Below are 22,809 nucleotides of genomic sequence, written 5' to 3' on the forward strand. Positions count from 1 at the left end.
AAATTTTATTACATTAAAAAGTATATAAACTCTAAAAAATAAAGTCTATTTAAAAACTGAATATGATTTTGTTCACACTTAAACATGTGTTCTATTCTAGTGTAACTCATAATTAGTTCTTAAATTTCAGTTAAGCCTGGGCATTGCATACAGACATAAAGTGTACATTATGATTAAAAAAGCAGCTTTATACATATATGGAATATATGTTAATTGTCTTTTTTTTTTTTTTTTTTGCCTTTTCTAGGGCCGCTCCCTCGGCATATGGAGGTTACCAGGCCAGGGGTCTAATTAGAGCTGCAGCTGCTGGCCTAAACAGGATCCAAGCCGCATCTGTGACCTACACCACAGCTCCCGGCAATGCCAGATCCTTAACCCACTGAGCAAGGCCAGGGATCAAACCCACAACCTTATGGTTCCTGGTCGGATTCGTTAACCACTGAGCCACGTCGGGAACTCTGTCATTTTCTACATTTATTACATGACAATATTTAACTTGGTAGGTATTCCCACAGACCCTTCATTTCACTTACAAATGGTATGCCAGCTTCCCGATTTCTCTGTACCACTTCTTTCACTACATCAAGTGATTTATAATCCCAGCGACTCAGTTGGAATCCAAGACTCCAATATGCTGGCATTGCTGGCCGCCCAATGAGCTTGAAGTAAATTGATATTCAATTAGTATCAATAACAAGCATTAGAAACTAATATTAATATGCTTATTGTTATTTCTTGAGTATTGATTTGAGTTTAACCACATATTTTAAACAAAGATTTAGTGTTATCTGCACCCTAAAAGGTGTACTGGATATTCTGTTAGAATTTTGTTATGAAACACTTAACAAATTTATGTTCTGTCACATATCTTCTATTTTTGGTAAAAAATTAGAAAGTGCACTTTATTTTTTAATCTCTTCAACTAGATTTTTTATTAATTAAATTTATTTTCTTATTAGGGTATAGTTGATTTATAGTGTTGAGTCAATCTCTGCTGTATGGCATAGTGACCCAGTTAGAAAGTACCTTTTTTTTTTTGGCTTTTTAGGGCTGCACCCATGACACATGGAAGTTCCCAGGCTAGGGGTCAAATAGGAGCTGTAGCTGCCAGCCTACGCCACACCACACACACAGCAATGCCAGATCTGAGCCGTGTCTGTGACCTACATGACAGCTCATGGCAAAGCCAGATCCTTAACCCACTGAGTGAGTTCAGGGCGTGAACTCGTGTCCTCACCGATACTAGTTGGGATAACTCAGGGGTTGGTTACCACTGAGCCATGATGAGAACTCCAGAAGTAAACTTTACACATTTGCAAAGATATTATTGCCCTGCATGGAAAGCTAAAGAAGAGAATAAAGAATAGCATTAAAGAGATATAAGAAAAAGAAAACTATCCCACCACACTCACATTTCTTGTAGCAACAAGATAATCATTGTGTAAGAAAAAAAAAAAGTTTAAAAGTATACAAATTTCTATTTCCTTATATTTTGGCATTTATCTCTCTCCTGGCTTACAAAAAATATTAAGATTATATGTCTAGAAGTCTCCTCACCAGTTATGCCATAAGGTACTTATTTTATTCACATGTAGGACTTGATTTCTTCCTTATCCCCAGGGCCCCAAATGTTCCCTTCTCCCATTCTCCAGTAGCCCAAGCAGGCTCAGAGCATACCCACAACAGACCATAGGATCTTGCACATAAAAATACGAGTGCAACTGTTATTAAATTTTTTTCATTAGAAATTAAGTATTACGTTACACTAAGATAAGTAATATTGTTTGGTGGCATGATGAGTTTTCTTTGGTTTAGGTACACACATGATTTCTTCCTCATAAATGTCTAAAAACTACAATGTGAACTTTTTTTTTGAATGGCATGAAAGTGTGTTTGTCTTATTTTATTTATTTATTTATTTATTTTCATTTTTTTCCCCACTGTACAGCATGGGGACCCAGTTACACATACATGAGTTCATAATTTTTTCTCCCATTGTTGTGCTGTGCTGTAAGTATCTAGACATAGTTCTCAGTGCTACACAGCAGGGTCTCATTGTAAATCCATTCCAAGAGCAATAGTTTGCATCCATTAACCACAAGCTGCCAATCTCTCCTACCCTCTCCCCCTCCCCTGGGCAACCACAAGCCTATTCTCCAAGCCCATGATTTTCTTTGCTGTGGAAAGGTTCATTTGTACTGTATATTAGACACCAGATACGAGCGATATCAACATGAACATTTTAAAAAATACTCATGTTGGGTATCAATTTAAGCACTAAATTTATTTTTTTTTAATTTGGTGTCAAAAAAACACTTCCAGCCAAATCAGTATGTTTCAACTCTATTCATAAATACTTTATGTTCTATAGAATTTCTATAAAGATTTAGACATGTGATTGAAATTTCTTTGTGTGTTTGTTTGTATTATATGTATCACATAATTTATTTTTTATAGAAATGTATAAAATTGTGTTGTTATATATTATATTAATGTATGTATTTTTCATTTTATACTTTACATGTATATATTGTCTTTAAAACTTAAAAAACAATCTGGTCATTCAAGGAATTATGTACACTAACAGTCACAAGAGAACAACTATATGGAAGAAACTTTTAGAATTAGGTTTATTGGATCCTTTACGTCTCTTAGGTCCACCTTGGGTTCAGGTACACTAGGATGCTATTTCATAGGTGAGGGAGAGTTGTTTGGACAGTAACTTTAAGATATAATATTTCAGACTATTTTTCAAAATCTGCCCTTCTTACCCATGTGTCAGAGACAATTTTCTTAGAGTTTACCTACTGTACATTAATAGCAAGTTTCACTAGACTTCGTCATAACTCAGTTGCCTCTAGGATTCTTATCAAAGTTATGTTTGACCTATATATCAGTTGCCTCCTTCAGTCTTGAAGATAAGATACTTGCTTTTGTTTTATCCCATCAAAGAAGGCCATGAATAGCTAAAGTTTTTTTCTTTTTTAATCTTTTTACATCTGCACCTGAGGCATATCACAAGCTAGGGGTGAAATTGGAGCTTCGACTGTCAGCCTATACCGCAGCCACAGCCATGCCAGATCTGAGTCGCATTTGCGACTTACACAGTAGCTTACAGCAACACCAGATCCTTAACCCACTGAGCAAGGCTCCCTCATGAATACTGTTGGATGTTCTTGACCCACTGAGCCACAACAGGATCTCCTAAGTAAAGATGCAATATACAAAAGCTCAAAGAAAGCCAACTACTAAACTTAGCTGCCTAGAAGCAAGAATAATTTGATATCAGAAATGCAGACAATTGAATATAAACTGGTTTCATTGTAAAATAAAAATAAAAATAAAAACCAACTTCTCATATCTGAAAAATACTAAGGTTTAAAAATATATTTAGCTAAGATGCCCCACATACCTTAGCTAAAACCAATTAAATGTGTGGACATGTTAAATAAAAGTACGGTAGAAATAATTGTATAAAATAATGCTGAAACACACCTCTTGATACTGTTGAACTACTTGTTCTGGTGTATCTCCTAGAAAGATGTAAAAGTCCAGAATGCCACCTATAATTCTGTAAGTTACTATTGGAGTAGGCTGGATAAAAATCTCTACAAAACAAAAATTGGAAAAGCATATGTAAATAGTAACAATGCACACAGAAAATAACTGCAATGTCTATTGTAAGTACTTTGCATTAATCACAAAATTTCACAAACTTTTAAATAATTAGGAGAAAATAAGCTATCAAAAATAAGAATATAGGAGAAAAGTAGAAAGCCACCATGTATGAAGTTTATGGTAGGATATTCCAGAGGTTTCATTTTACAGAGGTTGGCAAAAGCTCTCCTGGAAACTGCTTAGTAGGTGATAGAGGATCAGTCAGTCCTTTTACAATAAAAAGATTTCTTTCTAGAATCAAATTTCAATTAGTTATTTTAATTGAAGATTTTGTGAAAGATATTACCACATGTTGATATCTAAGAAAAAATCTACAAAGGTTTTTATTTTTTCTATATATAGAAACCATATAGTACACTGTCCTTGACTGAATGTTAATTTTTAATAATTAATAATATTAATAATCAATATTATCATTTTATTCACTGATTCCCTATAAAATATAGGTACTGCATTCAAAACATTAAAAAACAGAAGATTCGGAGTTCCCATCGTGGCACAGCAGAAACGAATCCGACTAGGAACCATGAGGTTGTGGGTTTGATCCCTGGCCTTGCTTAGTGGGGTAAGGATCCTGTGTTGCCTGTTAATACACTGTGAGCTGTGACGTAGTTTGCAGATGCGGCTTGATTCCAGCGTTGCTGTGGCTGTGGCATAGACCAGCAGCGACAGCTCTGATTAGACCCCTAGCCTGGGAACCTCCATATTCTGTGGCTGCCATCCTAAAAAGAAAAATGACAAAAACAAACAAGCAAAAAAACCCCCAGAAGATTCTACATTACTTGAATTATGGTAAACTAAGAAATCATTTTTCTCTCTTTTTTTTGGTCTTTTTTTGCTATTTCTTGGGCCGCTCCCGCGGCACATGGAGGTTCCCAGGCTAGGGGTCGAATCAGAGCCATAGCCACAGGCCTGCGCCAGCGCCACAGCAACGCAGGATCCGAGCCGCGTCTGCAACCTACACCACAGCTCACGGCAACGCTGAATCGTTAACCCACTAAGCAAGGGCAGGGACCGAACCCGCAACCTCATGGTTCCTATCGGATTCGTTAACCACTGCGCTACGACAGGAACTCCCAGAAATCATTTTTCTTTCTTTCTATCCCCATGTAGACCTCTTCTTAATGAATGAGGCTGTTGGAATGGCAATATTCATTTGCACAGATGTGTCAATGTTGCTCTGGAAGGAAAAGGAAGGGCCCAAGTATCATAGTATAGCATACCCTCCCCAAAACAGAAGCACCAATATGCAAAAATCTATTGTCTCACTAACTACAAAATTTGCTTATAATAATTTCACATACTAAATTATTAAAACAAAGTTTACTCTAGTATAAATATCTATGACTGAAATAAACAAAGCAGTTAAATATTTCAAGTTGTCTCATGTAAACAAATTATTAAATTACTCTTACCCATTGCATTGCTATTCATTAGGAAAACACCAAATGACTTTCCAGAAGTATCTTCAATGCACATGAAGAATGTTTGATGGCCATATAAATTATTATTATTCTATAAGGCACAAATTTGAAAATTAAAACAAAATATATTTAAAATAAAAGATTATATACTTAAAATGACCTTTATGAATTCCTATTTGTTTCTGTAATTTACTTCTCATATTTCATTTACTTCCATACTCCTATAATTTCCTCTGCTGTAGGTGCCATATGAAATATTGTAGCAACAAAAAATACTGAACTTATTTTAATTAATACATTAAAATATAAACATATAACAATATATTATATAATTAACAGATTACTTAACTATCCTCTATGTTTTATTATGATTGAGTTTTAATAAGCTGTTCATAACAGGGTAATGGCATGTTTATCCATTATGTACCCTGTACACTCAAGGTATTGCAGGCAATTCCAAAGTAACATCAACCCTCATAGAATATTTGCAAAACAGTTGTCAAGAGCTGATGAGTGGATGAAGAGGTTGAGGAAACTAGAAATACACTTAATAGGTGAAATAAAAAAGACTTCTTGGCTGATTGGATATGGAGGTTCAAAGGCATATATGTATGAAAATAGTTGTTGTTCTCATTATGGTTTCTATTAGGTGCTTATTACAGTGATGCTGTAAACAAAAATTGGTAAAATTTATTAATATTTTTGTACCAAATAAGGGCCTTTTTAAAAAAAAACACATTCATTTTGGGGAATGAAGTAGTTAGCAAAAGCATTGTAAAAAAACACTAAAATTTGATTCAAAGCAATCATGAATCAATACAAGAAGAATTTTTTAATGGTATGGTTTTGTCCTGAAGAATCACATATTTTAGAAGTACAAATATATACACAAATAATACACTGTGATGATTGTCATACAGAAATATGAATAAAGCATTAGAAAGTAAAGACTACTTCTGCATGGGAGAGTCTAGGGAAAGTTCTTATGAGATGAAACCAAATGAGTTCTCAAATGACATATACAGTAAAGAACTTCAAGATTTAATACTTATAAAGAAAATCGACCTCCTTTAAAAATATGTGAATTTATTAAATATTATCATATTCTATGGAAGAGGAAAAAGTACATCCACTACAGGACATGGTGTCCAATGGATAAGCAGATAGCATATTATGCAAAGCCATGTAGAACAAGGTTAAGTGTTTAGAGTTATTCTAATGCAATAACTATCCATGGATAGATTTAAGTACCAGAGTGACTGAAAAGGGAAATATAAAATATAAAAGTGAAAATCAAAATAAAATATTCATAAAAGGGAATTCCTATTTAACTATTCATAAAATGTGCTGGTCACTTCTTGAATTAATTTAGAACTTTGATATCAATCCTCATTCCTAAAGTAAACAAGCTTCTGTAATATGTATTACTGATATCAAATAAATTATGGTTTCAAATAGGGTAAAATTATATTCTGCTCAAATAAAATTATTTTACTTATAACAAGAAAGATAGTTTCTTACATCACCAGGAAGTTGATCCCGAGTAAAAATTGGCCATGTTTTCCAGTATAAGTCATGACGGAATCTCTTATGAATATGTTCCCCAATACCATAAATATATTCACTGGAAAGTCTGGCAGAGAGCTGTAAATACTGGTCAGAGTATACCAGTGGACCAATGCTGGTGTCAAACCTGTACCATGAAATCAATAAATAAATGAGCTGGAAACATATAATGTTCTACTAAATATGGATCCATGTTATCATCCAAAATATTTAATTTTAAATATGTCAATCTTTAGCTGTGATCACTTCTTAGGAACCCATGAATTATACCATAACCAGAAGGTGTTCATTCCATTATCATAATTTTTCTTCATCATCACCAATATGATTCTTCACATGCATTCTCTCCTTTTATGGTCACCACAATAGTAAAGCACAACTACCACTATCATTCATTTCACAAATGTCATAAATTGGACAAATTTATTCATGTTTCTCAAAGTGAAAAACTGGTAGGCAGCAGAACCAAATTTCAAACCCAGTTCTGTGAGAGACGGGGCTTTAAATTATAGTACTATACTAGCTTCCACACCTCTAATATAAATTAACATTAAGTTCAAAATAATTTTTCCAAAAAAGAGAAATGTTGTATGTTTTATGCATATCAAATATATACTATGTTAAATAGCATTTCTTTTTGTAACTTAGCATAAAGTCAACTGCAAGTTATTAAAATATGTTTAAGAAAAGTAATTGCTAGGATTCAACCTTGACAATTATTTAATTGTCCGTTCTTGAAGATTTAAGAGCAGTAATCTTGAAAATTACTAATTGTCGGAGTTCCCGTCGTGGCGCAGTGGTTAACGAATCCGACTAGGAACCATGAGGTTGCGGGTTCGGTCCCTGCCCTTGCTCAGTGGGTTAACGATCCGGCGTTGCCGTGAGCTGTGGTGTAGGTTGCAGACGCGGCTCGGATCCCGTGTTGCTGTGGCTCTGGCGTAGGCCGGAGGCTACAGCCTGGGAACCTCCATATGCCGCGGGAGCGGCCCAAGAAATAGCAAAAAGACAAAAAAAAAAAAAAAACTAATTGTCACAAATATCCCTCAAAATACCTTGATAATGAAGGTATTCAATTAATATATGTATGTGAAGGTATTCAATTAATATAAATATGTAATTGAAGGTATTCAATTAATATAATAAATTTAAGTTTATTATATTTAAATATAACTATCTATTAAATTTATTTTCATACATAAATGAAAAATCCTTTAATTGTACTATGGAAATTAAGTCCCTCTCTGAATAGTAACTATTTGATCCTACAAATTGACAAGTGACTAAGATAAATAATGCGGAAAAGACACAACAGGAGTTCTTGGTATGCAAAAATATAGGCAAGGCTAAGTTTGCATCAGTATAAGTGATGTTCTTCACCCTCAGCTTTGGTGGCCCCATTTCTAGACTTACATTCATGTTCTAGCAACTTTCATTCACAGGAACTGAAAATTTCTTTTAACATAATCTTTACAAACTGAAAATGCCCTACAATTAAGACTTTTGCAATTCTACAATAACAATAAAATTGACCAACTATTTAAACTTATATAAATACAAAATAATATAATTACTTACAAAATTCTATTATTGCTTTTTCTAGTAATTTTGATGCTAAATGGATTTTCTATAACCTGCACATCATACAATGTATCAGAAGCTGCTGTTCCACTAAATTCTTTTACAAATTGATGAGGAACTTCATATCTCCTATTATTTGGGTCAGTAATCTGCAAAAATTTTTAAAAGCAAGCATAATCTTATTCAAAACTGTTATTTAATTTTTCAATCATGAATAAGTATTAAATGCAAGTTCCAAATACAAATAATAAATTTAATAATATTATAGATGAGCTATTAATCTAATCATAAATTTAACATCATTGAAAGACTATGCAGAGAATAAATTATAATTGTTAAGAAATTAATAGAAATAGTTGGTTATAAAAGTACTATGCCAAGTAAAGATTTTTGTTTATCAAAAAAAATTAATGGTATATTGCTAAATATTCTTTAATACTAGATTTTTGTAAATTTAATTATCTTTGTTGCATTTTGGTGTTCCCTCACTTAAAAATCCTCAAAAAAGAAAATCATAGACTTGGAGAAAAGACCTGTGGCTGCCTGATGGGAGGGGGAGGGAGTGGGAGGGATCGGGAGCTTGGGCTCATCAGACACAACTTAGAATAGATTTACAAGGAGATCCTGCTGAATAGCATTGAGAACTTTGTCTAGATACTCATTTGCAACAGAACAAAGGGTGGGGGAAAATATGTAATTGTAATGTATACATGTAAGGATAACTTGATCCCCTTGCTGTACAGAGGGAAAATAAAAAAAATAAAAAAATAAAAATCCTGCAAAGATTTTGAATTTTGTTCGAAAAATTTTAATTCTTGAGAAATTTTTGTTAAAAGGTAACATACAAAGAATATAGTGTTTTCACTGCCAAATCCAAAAGAACATGCTAGTAAATTACTTGCTAAATAAAGAGAACTAGTGAGGGTAGGTCACATAGGACAATTAAAATCTTTCTCAAATTAAATTTTAAACTAACCGTTACCACAGTCTGTAGCTGAATAACAAAAAATACTACAGTTTATTGAGGGTTTATCTTCTCAAGACACTTTCAAATATTTTACATTGGCTATATTATCAAATTTTCCAAAAACTGCTGCCAGAGGAACTATTTCTTAGGTTACATTTGAGTAGAGGAGGCTCAGGGAAGTGGAGTAACTAGGCCAGTTAGTTCTCTGCCTTGGAATAAACATTCTTAAGAGGGAAAATGACTTGGTGGGGTGAAGGGTGTGTTCATAACATGCCTTTTATTATTGACTTTTCTTTAGAAATTTCAAAAACCAAACCTTGAACCGGAAACGATTGGGTGTCTGACTTTGGGTTGTGAGGAGAACACTGTTAATATCATCTCCAAATAATGTAGGTGACGGTATCCTGTTTAATTTGGCTTCAAGTCCTTAAAAAAAGCATAAAGTTTTCATGAACTATGAATTTATTTATAACGATTAAAAATCATCAAATAGTTCATATTTTTCTAATTTTACTGCCTGTTTCACAAATAATGGACTTTTATTTTCATTTGGAAGATACAATTATGCAAAAAAAAGCGTCCTTGATGTAAGCAATTTGAACATCTTTGTGTATATATTTCCCATTCGACTTTAAGATATTTTTCCAAAGAAAAATTTTACATAATTTTTTCTTTTGGCCACACCTGCAGCATGTGGAAGTTTCTCAGGCCACAGATCAAATCTGCACCACAGTTGTGACCTACGCCACAGCTTGGGCAATAATGCCAGATCCTTAATGCACTGTGTCACAAGGGAACTTCCACGTATATTTTTTTCACTCAACTTCAAATATATTTGATCACCATAACAGAACAATTCTCACCAGTATTTGTTGATGTTGTTCCCTCAACATTATAGCCGTGATTATCTACAAAGAAGCACCAAGGAATAACAGAATCATTCCATGGCTTCCAGCAGCATCCTCGAGTTGCACAAAGTGTCTGATAAAACATTTAAAAAAGGAATCATATGATTAGTATTATTATCATATGTGCCAGTTTCTATTTTTTTAGCCATCATTCATTCTAATAAATGTTTGAATGAATGTTTTAAAAAACAATCTTTTTTCTTCATATTTATAATGTGTTTGCTATTATTTATTGTTTTGTTATTTTCACTTGGAAGAACTATAAATATGTGATGAAATGAATTAATTAGACCCCCTGAGTTTTGATTTATCATATTTACATATCAATATAGATTATTGCAAACTCATGTTATTTTAAAGGTTCCTGCCCGCTGGATAATTACAATCTATTCAATTGTCATGCAGTCAGTGAAAAAGAACTAAGATATTTCTTGTGTACCAATTATGTATCAAGCTACAAGTTGGGCTACAAAGATGAAAATATGACCCTAAATTCAAGTCTACATGGAAGGTGTAAGGTAGTTATTTCCAGAAAGTTATTAATTCAATATTATTTAAACTATTTAAACTAGTTTATATGCAAGTTGCTGCAACTAGTTGTTGTCATTACATCCAATGGATAAAGTAAAATACTAAATTCTCAATAATTTTCTATTTGGAAAAATTACTTGAAGTGAGAGAAAAATTATATATGTTTACAGTAAAATTGAGCCACATGGAGAGGCTATGTGTTAACACTGGTATAATTAAAAATTTACCTAATATTTAAATTTAATAGTGTGTCACATTATCATAAGTTGAACACCTGTGAGGTTTTTTTTTTTTTTTGGCTCTTTGCCTTGAAAAAAGGTTAAAAGCCTCCACTTTTAGCAGCTTATGGTATACATGTTAATGTCTCTCCTATTTTAACATCAAAGTAAAATGGTATCAGGTACATATATGCACTCACACACACATACATTCATTCATTGACCTTTTTACTCTACACAAGTTATGAAGACCAAGAGAGAGTCAATTTATTGTTTGTGAATCCATTAAGCTAAACAATTTTCTCTATTTGAACTCCTTTTCTCCAATTACCAAGTAATAAAAGATAAATAGTAATAATGTTAAAAGAATCAATGTTACTTTATTTTCCACAGACTCTTCTTAATGCCTTCATCATAAGTACTTTAATGGAGTGTAGATACTCTTTCTCAAATGTTTTATATTATCAAAGGTTATACTTTTTTTTAAGAAGTAGATTTGAGAGGATAGAATTTCATGTGATTTATAAATTTCACAATAGCTTGTTAAGCATGGGGAAATATTAACTTGTTAGTTTGAATTGAACAGAAGTACAGAAAAAAAAGTTCAGTAATTTCCATCACCTCTCATCTGTTCATAAAGAAATATGACAGAAAGAAATGCAGCCTAATTAATGGCTAGATTTTTACGAAAATGGAATTGACCCAATATTGAATAATTACCTTAATATATTACCTTAATATAACTATACTATATATTTATTCAAAAATATTAAAGATTTTTGTTGCAGACCTGTGTTGGAAATTGATCTGGAATGCAGTTTATTCTCTCATTGATAGGATCGTTTAGTTCACTTGGACATTTTCCTGAACCAGGATATGGAGTGGTTGTACGAGTGGTAGCTGGGGTTGAAGTAGAATCACTAATTTCTGGGAAAGGAAAAGGTCAATAAAAGCAAATGTGACTTTAATTTTTCAGATTTTTTCAAGTAATAAATAATTGAAAGTAGATATAAAATAAACTTTGTATTAAAAAAGGACCCACAAATTCGAGTCCTAGTCATCAAAAGGAAAAGATCCAAATGATATTTACAACTGACTGTGCAAAGCCCTGCTGACTGCTCCTTCAGAGAAACAAAATATATTCACAGGTCTTAAGGTAGAATCAAAAAGGGGGAAAAAAAAAAGGTACATTCCCACTGTACTTACAAATTGTGTTTTATAAATGAAGATAGAAGATGGAGAAACTTGGATAGAGGAATGGATGTAGAGAAGGAGACAAGAATTATAGAAGACAAGAGAAAAGTTGGAGGAAGAAGATACATGAATAGAAGAGAAAGCAAGCAATAGCAAAGAAAACTAAACGCCAACTTTATAATAAAGTACTTTCTAGCAACCAGATATGGGAAAGATAAATTTGATTACTTCATAATACGGTGAGCTTTCAGTTTACTAGAAGATAACAAAAGACAAGCAGCAGTGAAAAATGCTAACTACGGTTATACTAGAAGATAATTTGTAATATGTTTTCCTGTTCTGATTTAGTGAAGAGAGAATAATGAAGAGAGAAAAAGTAGATTGGGTGGACCAGAGTAGCATGCGTTAACTCTAAATTAGGATAGAGGAGTTCCTACTGTGGCTATGGCTGGTGTTCGATCCCTGGCCTGGGAACTTCCATATGCCACTAGTGTGTCTAAAAAGAAAATTAGGATAGAAATATTCAGAAAAAAAAGATAAACACTTTAAGCCTGTTCCACCATCTCTCTACCTATTCTTCTCATATAACCTCTCTCTTCTTTAAAAAAAAAAAAATTAAGCCTATGACAAAGAAGTTATCCCCTCAAATTTCCCAACCCACCCCTTGCAAGTATCTGAAAGCCAGAGTAAAACCCCACTAATGAGGTTTCCCACTAATTCAAAGAACCTCACTGGTAACTGAAACAATCATTCCACTGTCCAGCAACATCTTGATCCATTTGCCTCTTTGTTATTTCTTAAGCAGCACAATACGGGGAAGGCCATTAATATCAAAGCACATACATTCCTCAATTACAATGACTTTTTATTGAAATAACTGGAATGTAATGGATAGAAAAAGATGGAATAATTGTGTAACTTACCTGATATTTTTCTTCATGTATTTCATCTCATATAGTTACTTTTCAAAATCCAAAATTATTATGGAGTAAACTTTACCTCAACCTCGCTATAACATATAAGTATTTTCAACATTATTTACCTTCAACAGCAGGTGTCTTAGTTGCTAAAACAACCACTAGGGCAATAGCTATTATTGTAACTATAGCAAAGAGGACGATCAGAGAGATTTCTAATCCAGAAAATTTCTTCCTTGCCATCTAAAGAAAGAAAAGGAACATATGTTTGAAATGTAGAATATACATCTATAATGTGACCATTATTGTCATAAAATTATGTACATTATTTTTCTACCAAGCATACCACAAGCAGAGCTGCAGATGGCTCTATCAATTTATAATCTAAAATATTATACACTGGTAAATGTGTAAACAACACATGCAATTTTGAGTAAAAAAATGAATTAGTGATGCATATTACAGTAGTACACTAAGATGAAAATATGAAAGGAAAAAGAGCAAGCAGATATGTCTTGCTCTCTCATGGTAGAGTATTTTTCAAGTCAAAGAAAGCTTACACTCACACTATGTTCCTTAATTCTACAACAATTTGTAATGAGGGACATGCTATTATTCAAATTTTACTCATTAGGAACTTCAAGCCTATAGGAAATAAATTATTTATTTTCTCAAAGTCAAAAATCCAGTTCTTCCTACTATAACTGTTGCTATCCACTCCAACACTGCTTTCTTATAAGGATATTATGGAAAAGAATATAAGTATAAATATGTGGCAAAGAAAATAAATATAAATTTATAAAATAATATAAATATAAAATGTAGAAAATAATATATATATAGTATATATTTAAGAATTGTTGCTTTAAAATACTTAAACTACAAAACCACATGATCTCCAAGTTCCACCTTAAATAGCAAATAAAATATAACAAAGCCTTGTATCAAAAATATATATTTATTCAGATAGCATTATGTGTTTGAGTTAGCATGCAGAAGTACCAAATTATAGGTTGGAAAGAACTCTTCTCTAGTAATTGTCTTAAAGCTTATTTGTTTAACTTAGTTTTGACCATAATCTCTTATCTCTCCTAGTTTTCAAGTTTCCATGGCTTTTCTGATTATGATTTTTATAAGCTTTAATTCAATGACATATAGAAATTTAGCATTTTCAGAGTAAGTGTTCTTATAAATTGTTGATTTTAAAATCTTTTCTTTTGCCTATTGTCTTCCCTCCTCCTATAAGCTATCCATGTCTGTTCATATACTTAACCCAAACTAAAAACATCCTTTTGTCCCAACCTAAAAACTTCTTTTTCCCTCTTTCATGTCTTCCTAACATATCCATTCATTCAACAAATCCTGCTGATTCCATCACAGAATATTTTCAAAATTATACCCTTATCTGATCCCCACTAGTGAAATATCTTTTTTGGATAACATGTCTTCTTAGTACATGCTTGTTTAATCTTTCTTCAGTTCTTCCACATCTGCTCTTCTTAGTTCCAATTTATACCTAGTTCAAATGCCATGTCATCTGTGCATGTTTTCCTACTTTTAGAAGCAGAGTTCATCAATTTTCTTCATATTTTTCAATAGAACACAGCATAGCTATTGCAATTATTTATACATAATTGAATTGTTATATTCTTAATAGCAAGGATCATGAAAGTAGGTCATAGGTCAGAGCCTGACATCAAGTAAGTACAAGCTCAATTTTTAAAACATAGCTTATGAATGAAAATTTAAAGATTAGCATTCAGTTTTAGCATATGATTTCCTGTTACAGATAAGTAAGCTATTTGTTGCCTCAGTAATCTTCAGAGAAACTGAATGTATGTAAGCTAAATTTAATCAGCACGATAGGTGATATATGAAGCTGTTTAGAAAATGAAATCCAGTTGCTCAATGCTACATGAGAAACGACACAGTTCCATTTAATGTTTAAATAAATTTAAATTTCACTCGAAGTAATTTTACTTTGAGAGCAAGAAGCCAAGAAAAAAGTTTGTGTTTTCTTTTGTTAAAGGAAATCCAAACAAAAAAGCATATTGTCAAGAAGCTAATCTTCTTTTATCTAAAAAAAAAAAAAAATCAGAAAAAAAATAATGTATCAAACTTAAATTATTCAGAGAGAACTCATAGGACAATCAGTACTAAATTTGTTCATATGCTGTAGATGTCAATTACAGTGATTTTAAAAAATATATTTTGGGAAATATATAAAGATATCCTTTCTCTGTATATTTATTTTTAAAATGCATAATCCCTTATTAGATAGTAGCTTGATTACTACTCTTTAAAATATTTTCTAGAAAAGATTAAAGCTTTTATAAATGTAGCATTCTAGTTTACACATATATTTTCTTAAATAAAATATATTTAATCATACATAATTAGAGTATTTCCCTATATTTCAAAATATTTTTGATCCCTATTTTCATTTGTATAGAACATCCAAATGAACTTGGACTTACTTGAGTCTGACAAGAATTAAAATGAAGAACTGGGCAAAGAAAATATTCCTCTGTCTTAAAAACAAATTCAGAAATGTTTTCCCTTTTCACACAGGAAGGGCTACGTATTTAAAATGGCAAATGAAAATATGTTATAATTGATATTTTAAACAAGTGCAGAGAGACAGAAATATTGCTAACATGAGTTAAAGGAACACACAATTACTTGGAAACATGAAAGTAACAAAGAAATATGATTGGTAAACTTACCTTATTTCATAGACTGGTCTTTTTGTTATGTTGTACCAGAGTTGAGTAAGGCTGCCAAGTAATGATCAGAGAAAACTGCTCAGCTATAAATTGAGCTACTCATAAAGTTTTATTGCACTCTCACTGGCTTATCAGTATTTAATAAACTTCTGTTCAATGTGCAATCATAAAAAACCTCTACCGTAAAAACATTTTCGTAAATACCTCTCTCTGAAAAAATGATTAATAATTGTGCTCTCAGAAAGAACCCAAATAACCAAAATTATAAATGAAAAAGGAGAAATCACAACAGATACAGCAGAAATACAAAAAACCATAAGAGAATACTAGGAACAACTATATGGCAACAAGCTTGACAATCTGGAAGAAATGGACAATTTTCTAGAATCTTACAGCCTGCCAAAACTGAATCAAGTAGAAACAGACCAACTGAACAGACCCATCACTACAAATGAAATTGAAGAGGTCATAAAATCACTCCCTACAAATGAAAGTCCAGGACCAGATGGCTTCATAGGTGAATTTTATCAAACATATAAAGAGGAATTGGTGCCCATCCTCCTTAAACTCTTTCAAAAGGTTGAAGAAGAAGGAACACTCCCAAAGACATTCTATGATGCCACCATCACCCTAACTCCAAAACCAGACAGAGATACCACCAAAAAAGAAAACTATCGCCCAATTCATTGATGAATATAGATGCAAAAATTCTCAACAAAAGCTTAGCCAACCGAATCCAACAACATACCAAAAAACTTATACACCATGACCAGGTGGGGTTCATCCCAGGTTCACAAGGATGGTTCAACATATGCAAATCAATCAGCATCATACACCACATTAACAAAAAAAAAGTCAAAAATCATATGATCATCTCAATAGACGCAGAAAAAGCATTTGACAAAGTCCAACATCCATTCATGATCAAGACCCTCGCCAAAGTGGGTATAGAGGGAACATTCCTGAATATGATTAAAGCCATTTATGAGAAACCCACAGCAAATATAATCCTCAATGGGGAAAAACTGAAAGCCTTCTCACTCAAATCTGGAACAAGACAGGGATGCCCACTCTCACCACTGCTCTTCAACATCGTTTTGGAAGTCCTGGCCACAGCAATCAGACAAACAAAAGAAATAAAAGGCATCCGTATAGGAAGAGAAGAGATCAAACTGTCACTGTATGCAGATGACATGATACTACACACAGAAAACCCTAAGGACTCAACCCCAAAACTCCTTGAACTGATTCATAAATTCAGCAAAGTAGCAGGATATAAGATTAACATTCAGAAGTCAGTTGCATTTCTGTATACCAGCAATGAAATATTAGAAAAGGAATACAAAAATACGATACCTTTTAAAATTGCACCTCCCAAAATCAAATATCTCGGAATACACCTGACCAAGGAGGTAAAGGACCTATATGCCGAGAACTATAAAACTTTAATCAAAGAAATCAAAGAAGATGTAAAGAAATGGAAAGATATTCCATGTTCCTGGATTGGGAAAAGCAATATTGTAAAAATGGCCATACTACCCAAAGCAATCTACAGATTCAATGCCATCCCTATCAAATGACCCAGGACATTTTTCACAGAACTAGAACAAACACTCCAAACATTTACATGGAACCACAAAAGACCCAGAATCGCCAAAGCAATCCTGAGAAACACAAACCAAGCAGGAGGCATCACTCTCCCAGACTTCAAGAAATACTACAAAGCCACAGTCACCAAATCAGTGTGGTACTGGGATCAAAACAGACAGACAGACCAATGGAACAGAATAGAGAACCCGGAAATAAACCCTGACACCTATGGTCAATTAATCTTTGACAAGGGAGGCAAGAACACAAAATGGGAAAAAGGAAGTCTACTCAGCAAGCATTGCTGGGAAACCTGGACAGCTGCATGCAAAGCAATGAAACTAGAACACACCCTCACACCATGCACAAAAATAAACTCCAAATGGCTGAAAGACTTAAATATACGACAGGACACCATCAAACTCCTAGAAGAACACATAGGCAAAACACTCTCGGACATCAACATCATGAATATTTTCTCAGGTCAGTCTTCCAAAGCAATAGAAATTAGAGCAAAAATAAACCCATGGGACCTCATCAAACTGAAAAGCTTTGGCACAGCAAAGGAAACCCAAAAGAAAACAAAAAGACAACTTTCAGAATGGGAGAAAACAGTTTCAAATGATGCAACCGACAAGGGCTTAATCTCTAGAATATATAAACAACTTATACAACCCAGCAGCAAAAAAGCCAATCAATCCATGGAAAAATGGGCAAAAGACCTGAATAGACTGTTCTCCAAAGAAGATATACAGATGGCCAGCAAACACATGAAAAAATGCTCAACATCGCTGGTTATAAGAGAAATGCAAATCAAAACTACCATGAGATACCACCTCACACCAGTCAGAATGGCCATCATTAAGAAGTCCACAATAACAGGTGTTGGAGGGAGTGTGGAGAAAAGGGAACCCTCCTGCACCGCTGGTGGGAATGTAAACTGGTACAGCCACTATGGAGAACAGTCTGGAGATACCTTAGAAATCTATCCATAGAACTTCCATATGACCCCGCAATCCCACTCTTGGGCATCTATCCGGACAAAACTCTCCTTAAAAGAGACACGTGCACCCGCATGTTCATTGCAGCACTATTCACAATAGCCAGGACATGGAAACAACCCAAATGTCCATCGACAGAGGATTGGATTCGGAAGAAGTGGTATATATACACAATGGAATACTACTCAGCCATAAAAAGGAATGACATAATGCCATTTGCAGCAACATGGATGGAGCTAGAGAATCTCATACTGAGTGAAATGAGCCAGAAAGACAAGGACAAATACCATATGATATCACTTATAACTGGAATCTAATATCCAGCACAAATAAACATCTCCTCAGAAAAGAAAATCATGGACTTGGAGAAGAGACTTGTGGCTGCCTGATGGGAGGGGGAGGGAGTGGGAGGGATCGGGAGCTTGGGCTCATCAGACACAACTTAGAATAGATTGACAAGGAGATCCTGCTGAATAGCATTGAGAACTATGTCTAGATACTCATGTTTCAACAGAAGAAAGGCTGGGGGAAAAATGTAATTGTAATGTATACATGTAAGGATAACCTGACCCCCTTGCTGTACAGTGGGAAAATAAAAAAATTAAAAATAAATAAATAAAAATAAATAAAAAATAAAAAAAAATTGTGCTCTCAGATAGTCCATGATTTCTGGAAGCTATCATCTAGCCTAAGAACATAAAGTAGTTATTTATATTGTTTTTTTTATCTTTACAATACTATAGTTCTTTCACTATTTGGATGTTGTGTTAATTACTGTTTTATCACATTGTGTGAAATTTAAACACTCACTGGAAAGTAGAAATACATTTTTAAGCTAGGATTTGGAAAACATTTGCAGGAATTGCCAATTAGCAGATAATATTTCATAAAAAGCAATGATTAAATAAGTTATCTCCTGTTTTTCATTATTAATCTTAAGATTGAAGAACTGACAAAATCCATGAGAATGAAATGTAAAATTAGAGATATATAAGTATTACAATAATCATTTTATTTATCTATTTATCAGTTATAGCACTAATTTAATTATCAAAATTTATAGTGTAAATACCAGGTAATATGGAAAAAAATGTAGTATCAATTATACTGCTGGTTTAAGCTAGTATAGTGTTTAAGAGCAAAGGACTTGATATAAGAGACCTGGGTATAAATACCAGCTAAACCACATACACCTAAGAAACTATAGACACATTTGTTAACTTTTTCAAGTTTCAGTCACTACCTACAAAGTAGGAATAAAAAAATGTATTCATAGGGTCATTGTGAGAATTATATGTGCTAACATAGTAGTCTATTATTATAGCTCTCTATCACAAAGAGTACAATTTGACTCTGAAATGGTGAGTAACTGAGTTCTGCGTATTATCTGGGCACTACATTTTCAAAGGAAGGTATATTAAAATAATGTGGTCACACAGACTAACTAGATTTTTGAGGCATCCTGAATGTGAGTTTAAAAAGAGACAGTAAAAGAAGTGTATACATGGATTACTGTCACATTCTGGGGAGATACAAAAGAGAACTTCGAGTATATAAAGAGCAGTGATATGGAAATAAAATTAGAGTCATTCCAGAACAGTCTTGATGGGCAGAACTAGGTCTAATGTTAGAGAAATTATAAGTGATTTCTCTCTAGTCACAGAGCGCAAAATTATATGTGGAAAATCTCATTAAATCAATCTGGCTTTCCTAGAACCAAAATGTGAGTATGGTAAGGTCACAGGGTATAATATTAATATATGAAAGTCAATTATGTACTCACATAACAGCAATGAATGATTGGAAATGGAAACTAAAATACAGATAGATAAATATAGATAAAAAACAGATATAGACATATATCATATATAGATACAAATAATAGCTAATTTATAGAATGAAAAATTAGTAGTACTTGGGTATAAATATAACAAAATATATGTACAGTCTCTATTCTGAAAACAATAAAATGTTGATGAAAGAAGTCAAATAAGATCTAAATAATTGGAGAAATAAACCATATTCATGGATTAGAAAACTCAATATTGCTAAGCTGTGGTTCTGAATAATTAGATCTATATATTCTATATAATTTCAATAAAAATTGCTGCAAATAGTTATAGCCATGTTGACTGTAAATTTTCAGCATCAGTGTTTATAGCAACTTAATTGTTAATTTCTTCTAACTGGAAATAACTCTGTGTCTATCATCACGTGGCATATATATACAATGACTTACTACTCAGAAGTGAAAAGTAACAAATATTGACCCCTGCAATAATATGGATCAACCTTAAAATTCATGTTAGTTGTTTTCCCTGCAATTTCAAGTTTCAGATTGGTTCAAAGCAAAGTAATTAATTAGAATTTTGTCTACCTTTTTTCCCCTTCTTTTCAGAGTGACAGCAAATACACTTTCTAGCTTCTCACATCTTTGAATTGAAACTAAATCTCCACTAAGACTTAATTAGTCATCTTTTAGATTTTATTTTATATGTAGACATAGTTTAAGTAACAGCTCTTTTGTGCTATTTAAAAAGCTTCATGTGATTTGAAATTTTCATATATTCAATTTTATATCCAGATTTCCCCGTCTGGTGCCATGAGCTGGCTTTTGCTTTACATAGTTTCCTTTGCTCCCTCTGTTCCATACATCCTCCCACCCTACTTCTGGTTCTATTCATTAACGTCACCAATAGGGGGGCAATATGTTCATGAATTACTTAGAAGGTAAATGCATATAAAACCACAATAAAAGAGTAGTAAATTATAATATGGGGAAATTATATACAGCAATGAAAGAAGGCATTTTAACTTAAAATATGTTGTCTTTCTTTAAAAGCAATTATGAATATTAAAACTTTCTAATATACAAGTTGTACAAACATTTACAATTTCATGAAGTAAAATAACAGAAAAATTGAGTTGGGTAGGCAATAGGCGAAAGAAGTAAATACCAAGACTGTAATAAACCACACTTGGTGATTGACGCTTTTAGTAATTAGAACATTTAAATACTCAACTACTCTCTTCATGGGCTTTGCTGCATTTAAACCTTGTAATATGCATTTCAGTATTATTTATGTTATCAAACATGCACTTTAGGTTAAAAGTTGTGTGATTTAACATGCTAGTCTCATGTACTACTGGCAACAGAAGAGAAGAGAAAAATCTGAGTTTTCACAGTGAAGATGCAGAGGTACTACAAAACCCTAAATCACCAAAAAGTCCCATTTCTTTTACAGGCCTATCAAAAATCTAAAAAGAAAGTAGTTACATAAAAAAAGAGAAGGGATATAAGGAGATTCTAGGAACTGTTAAATTTGTCTGAGTTGTTACTTCTAGAAGCCCAAGAACAGATGTAGTGCATACAAGGAGAGAAGCCAAGAGTCCTTCTATAAGACAAATATGAAACACTGAATGCAAAGGAATTTAGAAGAAGACCAAGCAAGGGCCAGAGGCCAGCACTACTAGAGACCAAGAGATGGGGGCTATGTGAAGAGTGCCAGAGGAAAGGTCACAGATGAATGCTGGTATCTTGGTCTTATGACTCACTGAGAATGGCACAGCTGACTCCATTTTTTTATCTCTAGATCTATTCTTAAAAGCTTTAGACACAAGTTTCTAGATAATTGATCTTTAGTATATCTGAAACAGAACTCATTATTGTTTCTATCAAGACCATTATTTATCTCTTTATCTTAATATCTCCACACTTTCTCCAAGTCATGAAGGCTCAAAATTTTCAACTCCTTTTTGTTCAGCATCATGTGTGGACACTTAATTCTGTAAGTGCTTTCTCTCAATATTTATATGCAATCCTTTACTGCTCTACTGCTGCTGCTGTAATTTATAACTTCAAGCCTACATTGCTCCAATTCTTTCCCAGCTTCTCTTCCAAATTCCAGTTATTTTAATGCTCCATTTTCCCCTAAAGTATCCCACCTACTTCCCTACCACACAAAATAATGCAACTTGTTTCATCTCAATGCAGTATTCCAATAGCATCTAAACATCTTAATCTTATATTTAAATCTCTAAATATTGTATTTGCCATTTCATCTTACATCGCCAATCAACTCACTCTCCTGCCATATCTATTTGCTAAGCTCTTCCACTTTCTTAGGCTCATAAGTGAGCTTTTTTGGTTAGAAGCTGGATTGCTCTTCTTTAATGCAAAGTGTATCTCTTGTTTCCAGTATCAGTTGATATCATTCATCTACCAAAGAGACAAAATTCCTCTACTTGCCCTTAAGAGCATTAATTTCTCCCTACTCCCCTCCACAACAGTGTATTTTTTTTTTTTGGTCTTTTTAGGGCCACACTCATGGCATATGGAGGTTCCCAGGCTAGAGGTCGAATTGGAGCTGTAGTTGCTGGCCTATACCACAGCCACAGCAACACAGGATCCTTAACCCACTGAGCAAGGCCAGGGATTAAACCCGCATCCCCATGGATGCTAATCAGATTCGTTAAACACTGAGCCATGATGGGAACTCCATAACAGTGTATTT

The 22,809-nt window shown here is 33.2% G+C and overlaps 1 protein-coding gene across 1 annotated transcript in view; it reads right to left on the reverse strand.

The window, feature by feature from the left end:
- The window catches only part of SI (sucrase-isomaltase), a 79,764-nt gene extending 66,540 nt beyond the window's left edge, over positions 1-13,224 (reverse strand). Inside the window, exons 1-9 of the mRNA XM_047755123.1 lie at positions 13,107-13,224; positions 11,661-11,797; positions 10,077-10,194; positions 9,530-9,639; positions 8,244-8,395; positions 6,624-6,795; positions 5,094-5,193; positions 3,496-3,608; positions 534-659 (exon numbers count right to left, since the gene is read on the reverse strand). Of these exons, the coding sequence (XP_047611079.1) occupies positions 534-659; positions 3,496-3,608; positions 5,094-5,193; positions 6,624-6,795; positions 8,244-8,395; positions 9,530-9,639; positions 10,077-10,194; positions 11,661-11,797; positions 13,107-13,224 (1,146 nt within the window). The remainder of the gene's footprint in view (positions 1-533; positions 660-3,495; positions 3,609-5,093; positions 5,194-6,623; positions 6,796-8,243; positions 8,396-9,529; positions 9,640-10,076; positions 10,195-11,660; positions 11,798-13,106) is intronic.
- Between the last annotated feature and the right edge of the window lie 9,585 nt (positions 13,225-22,809).

Source organism: Phacochoerus africanus, chromosome 1 (assembly GCF_016906955.1).
Source record: "Phacochoerus africanus isolate WHEZ1 chromosome 1, ROS_Pafr_v1, whole genome shotgun sequence".
In the NCBI taxonomy this organism is placed as follows: Eukaryota; Metazoa; Chordata; class Mammalia; order Artiodactyla; family Suidae; genus Phacochoerus; species Phacochoerus africanus.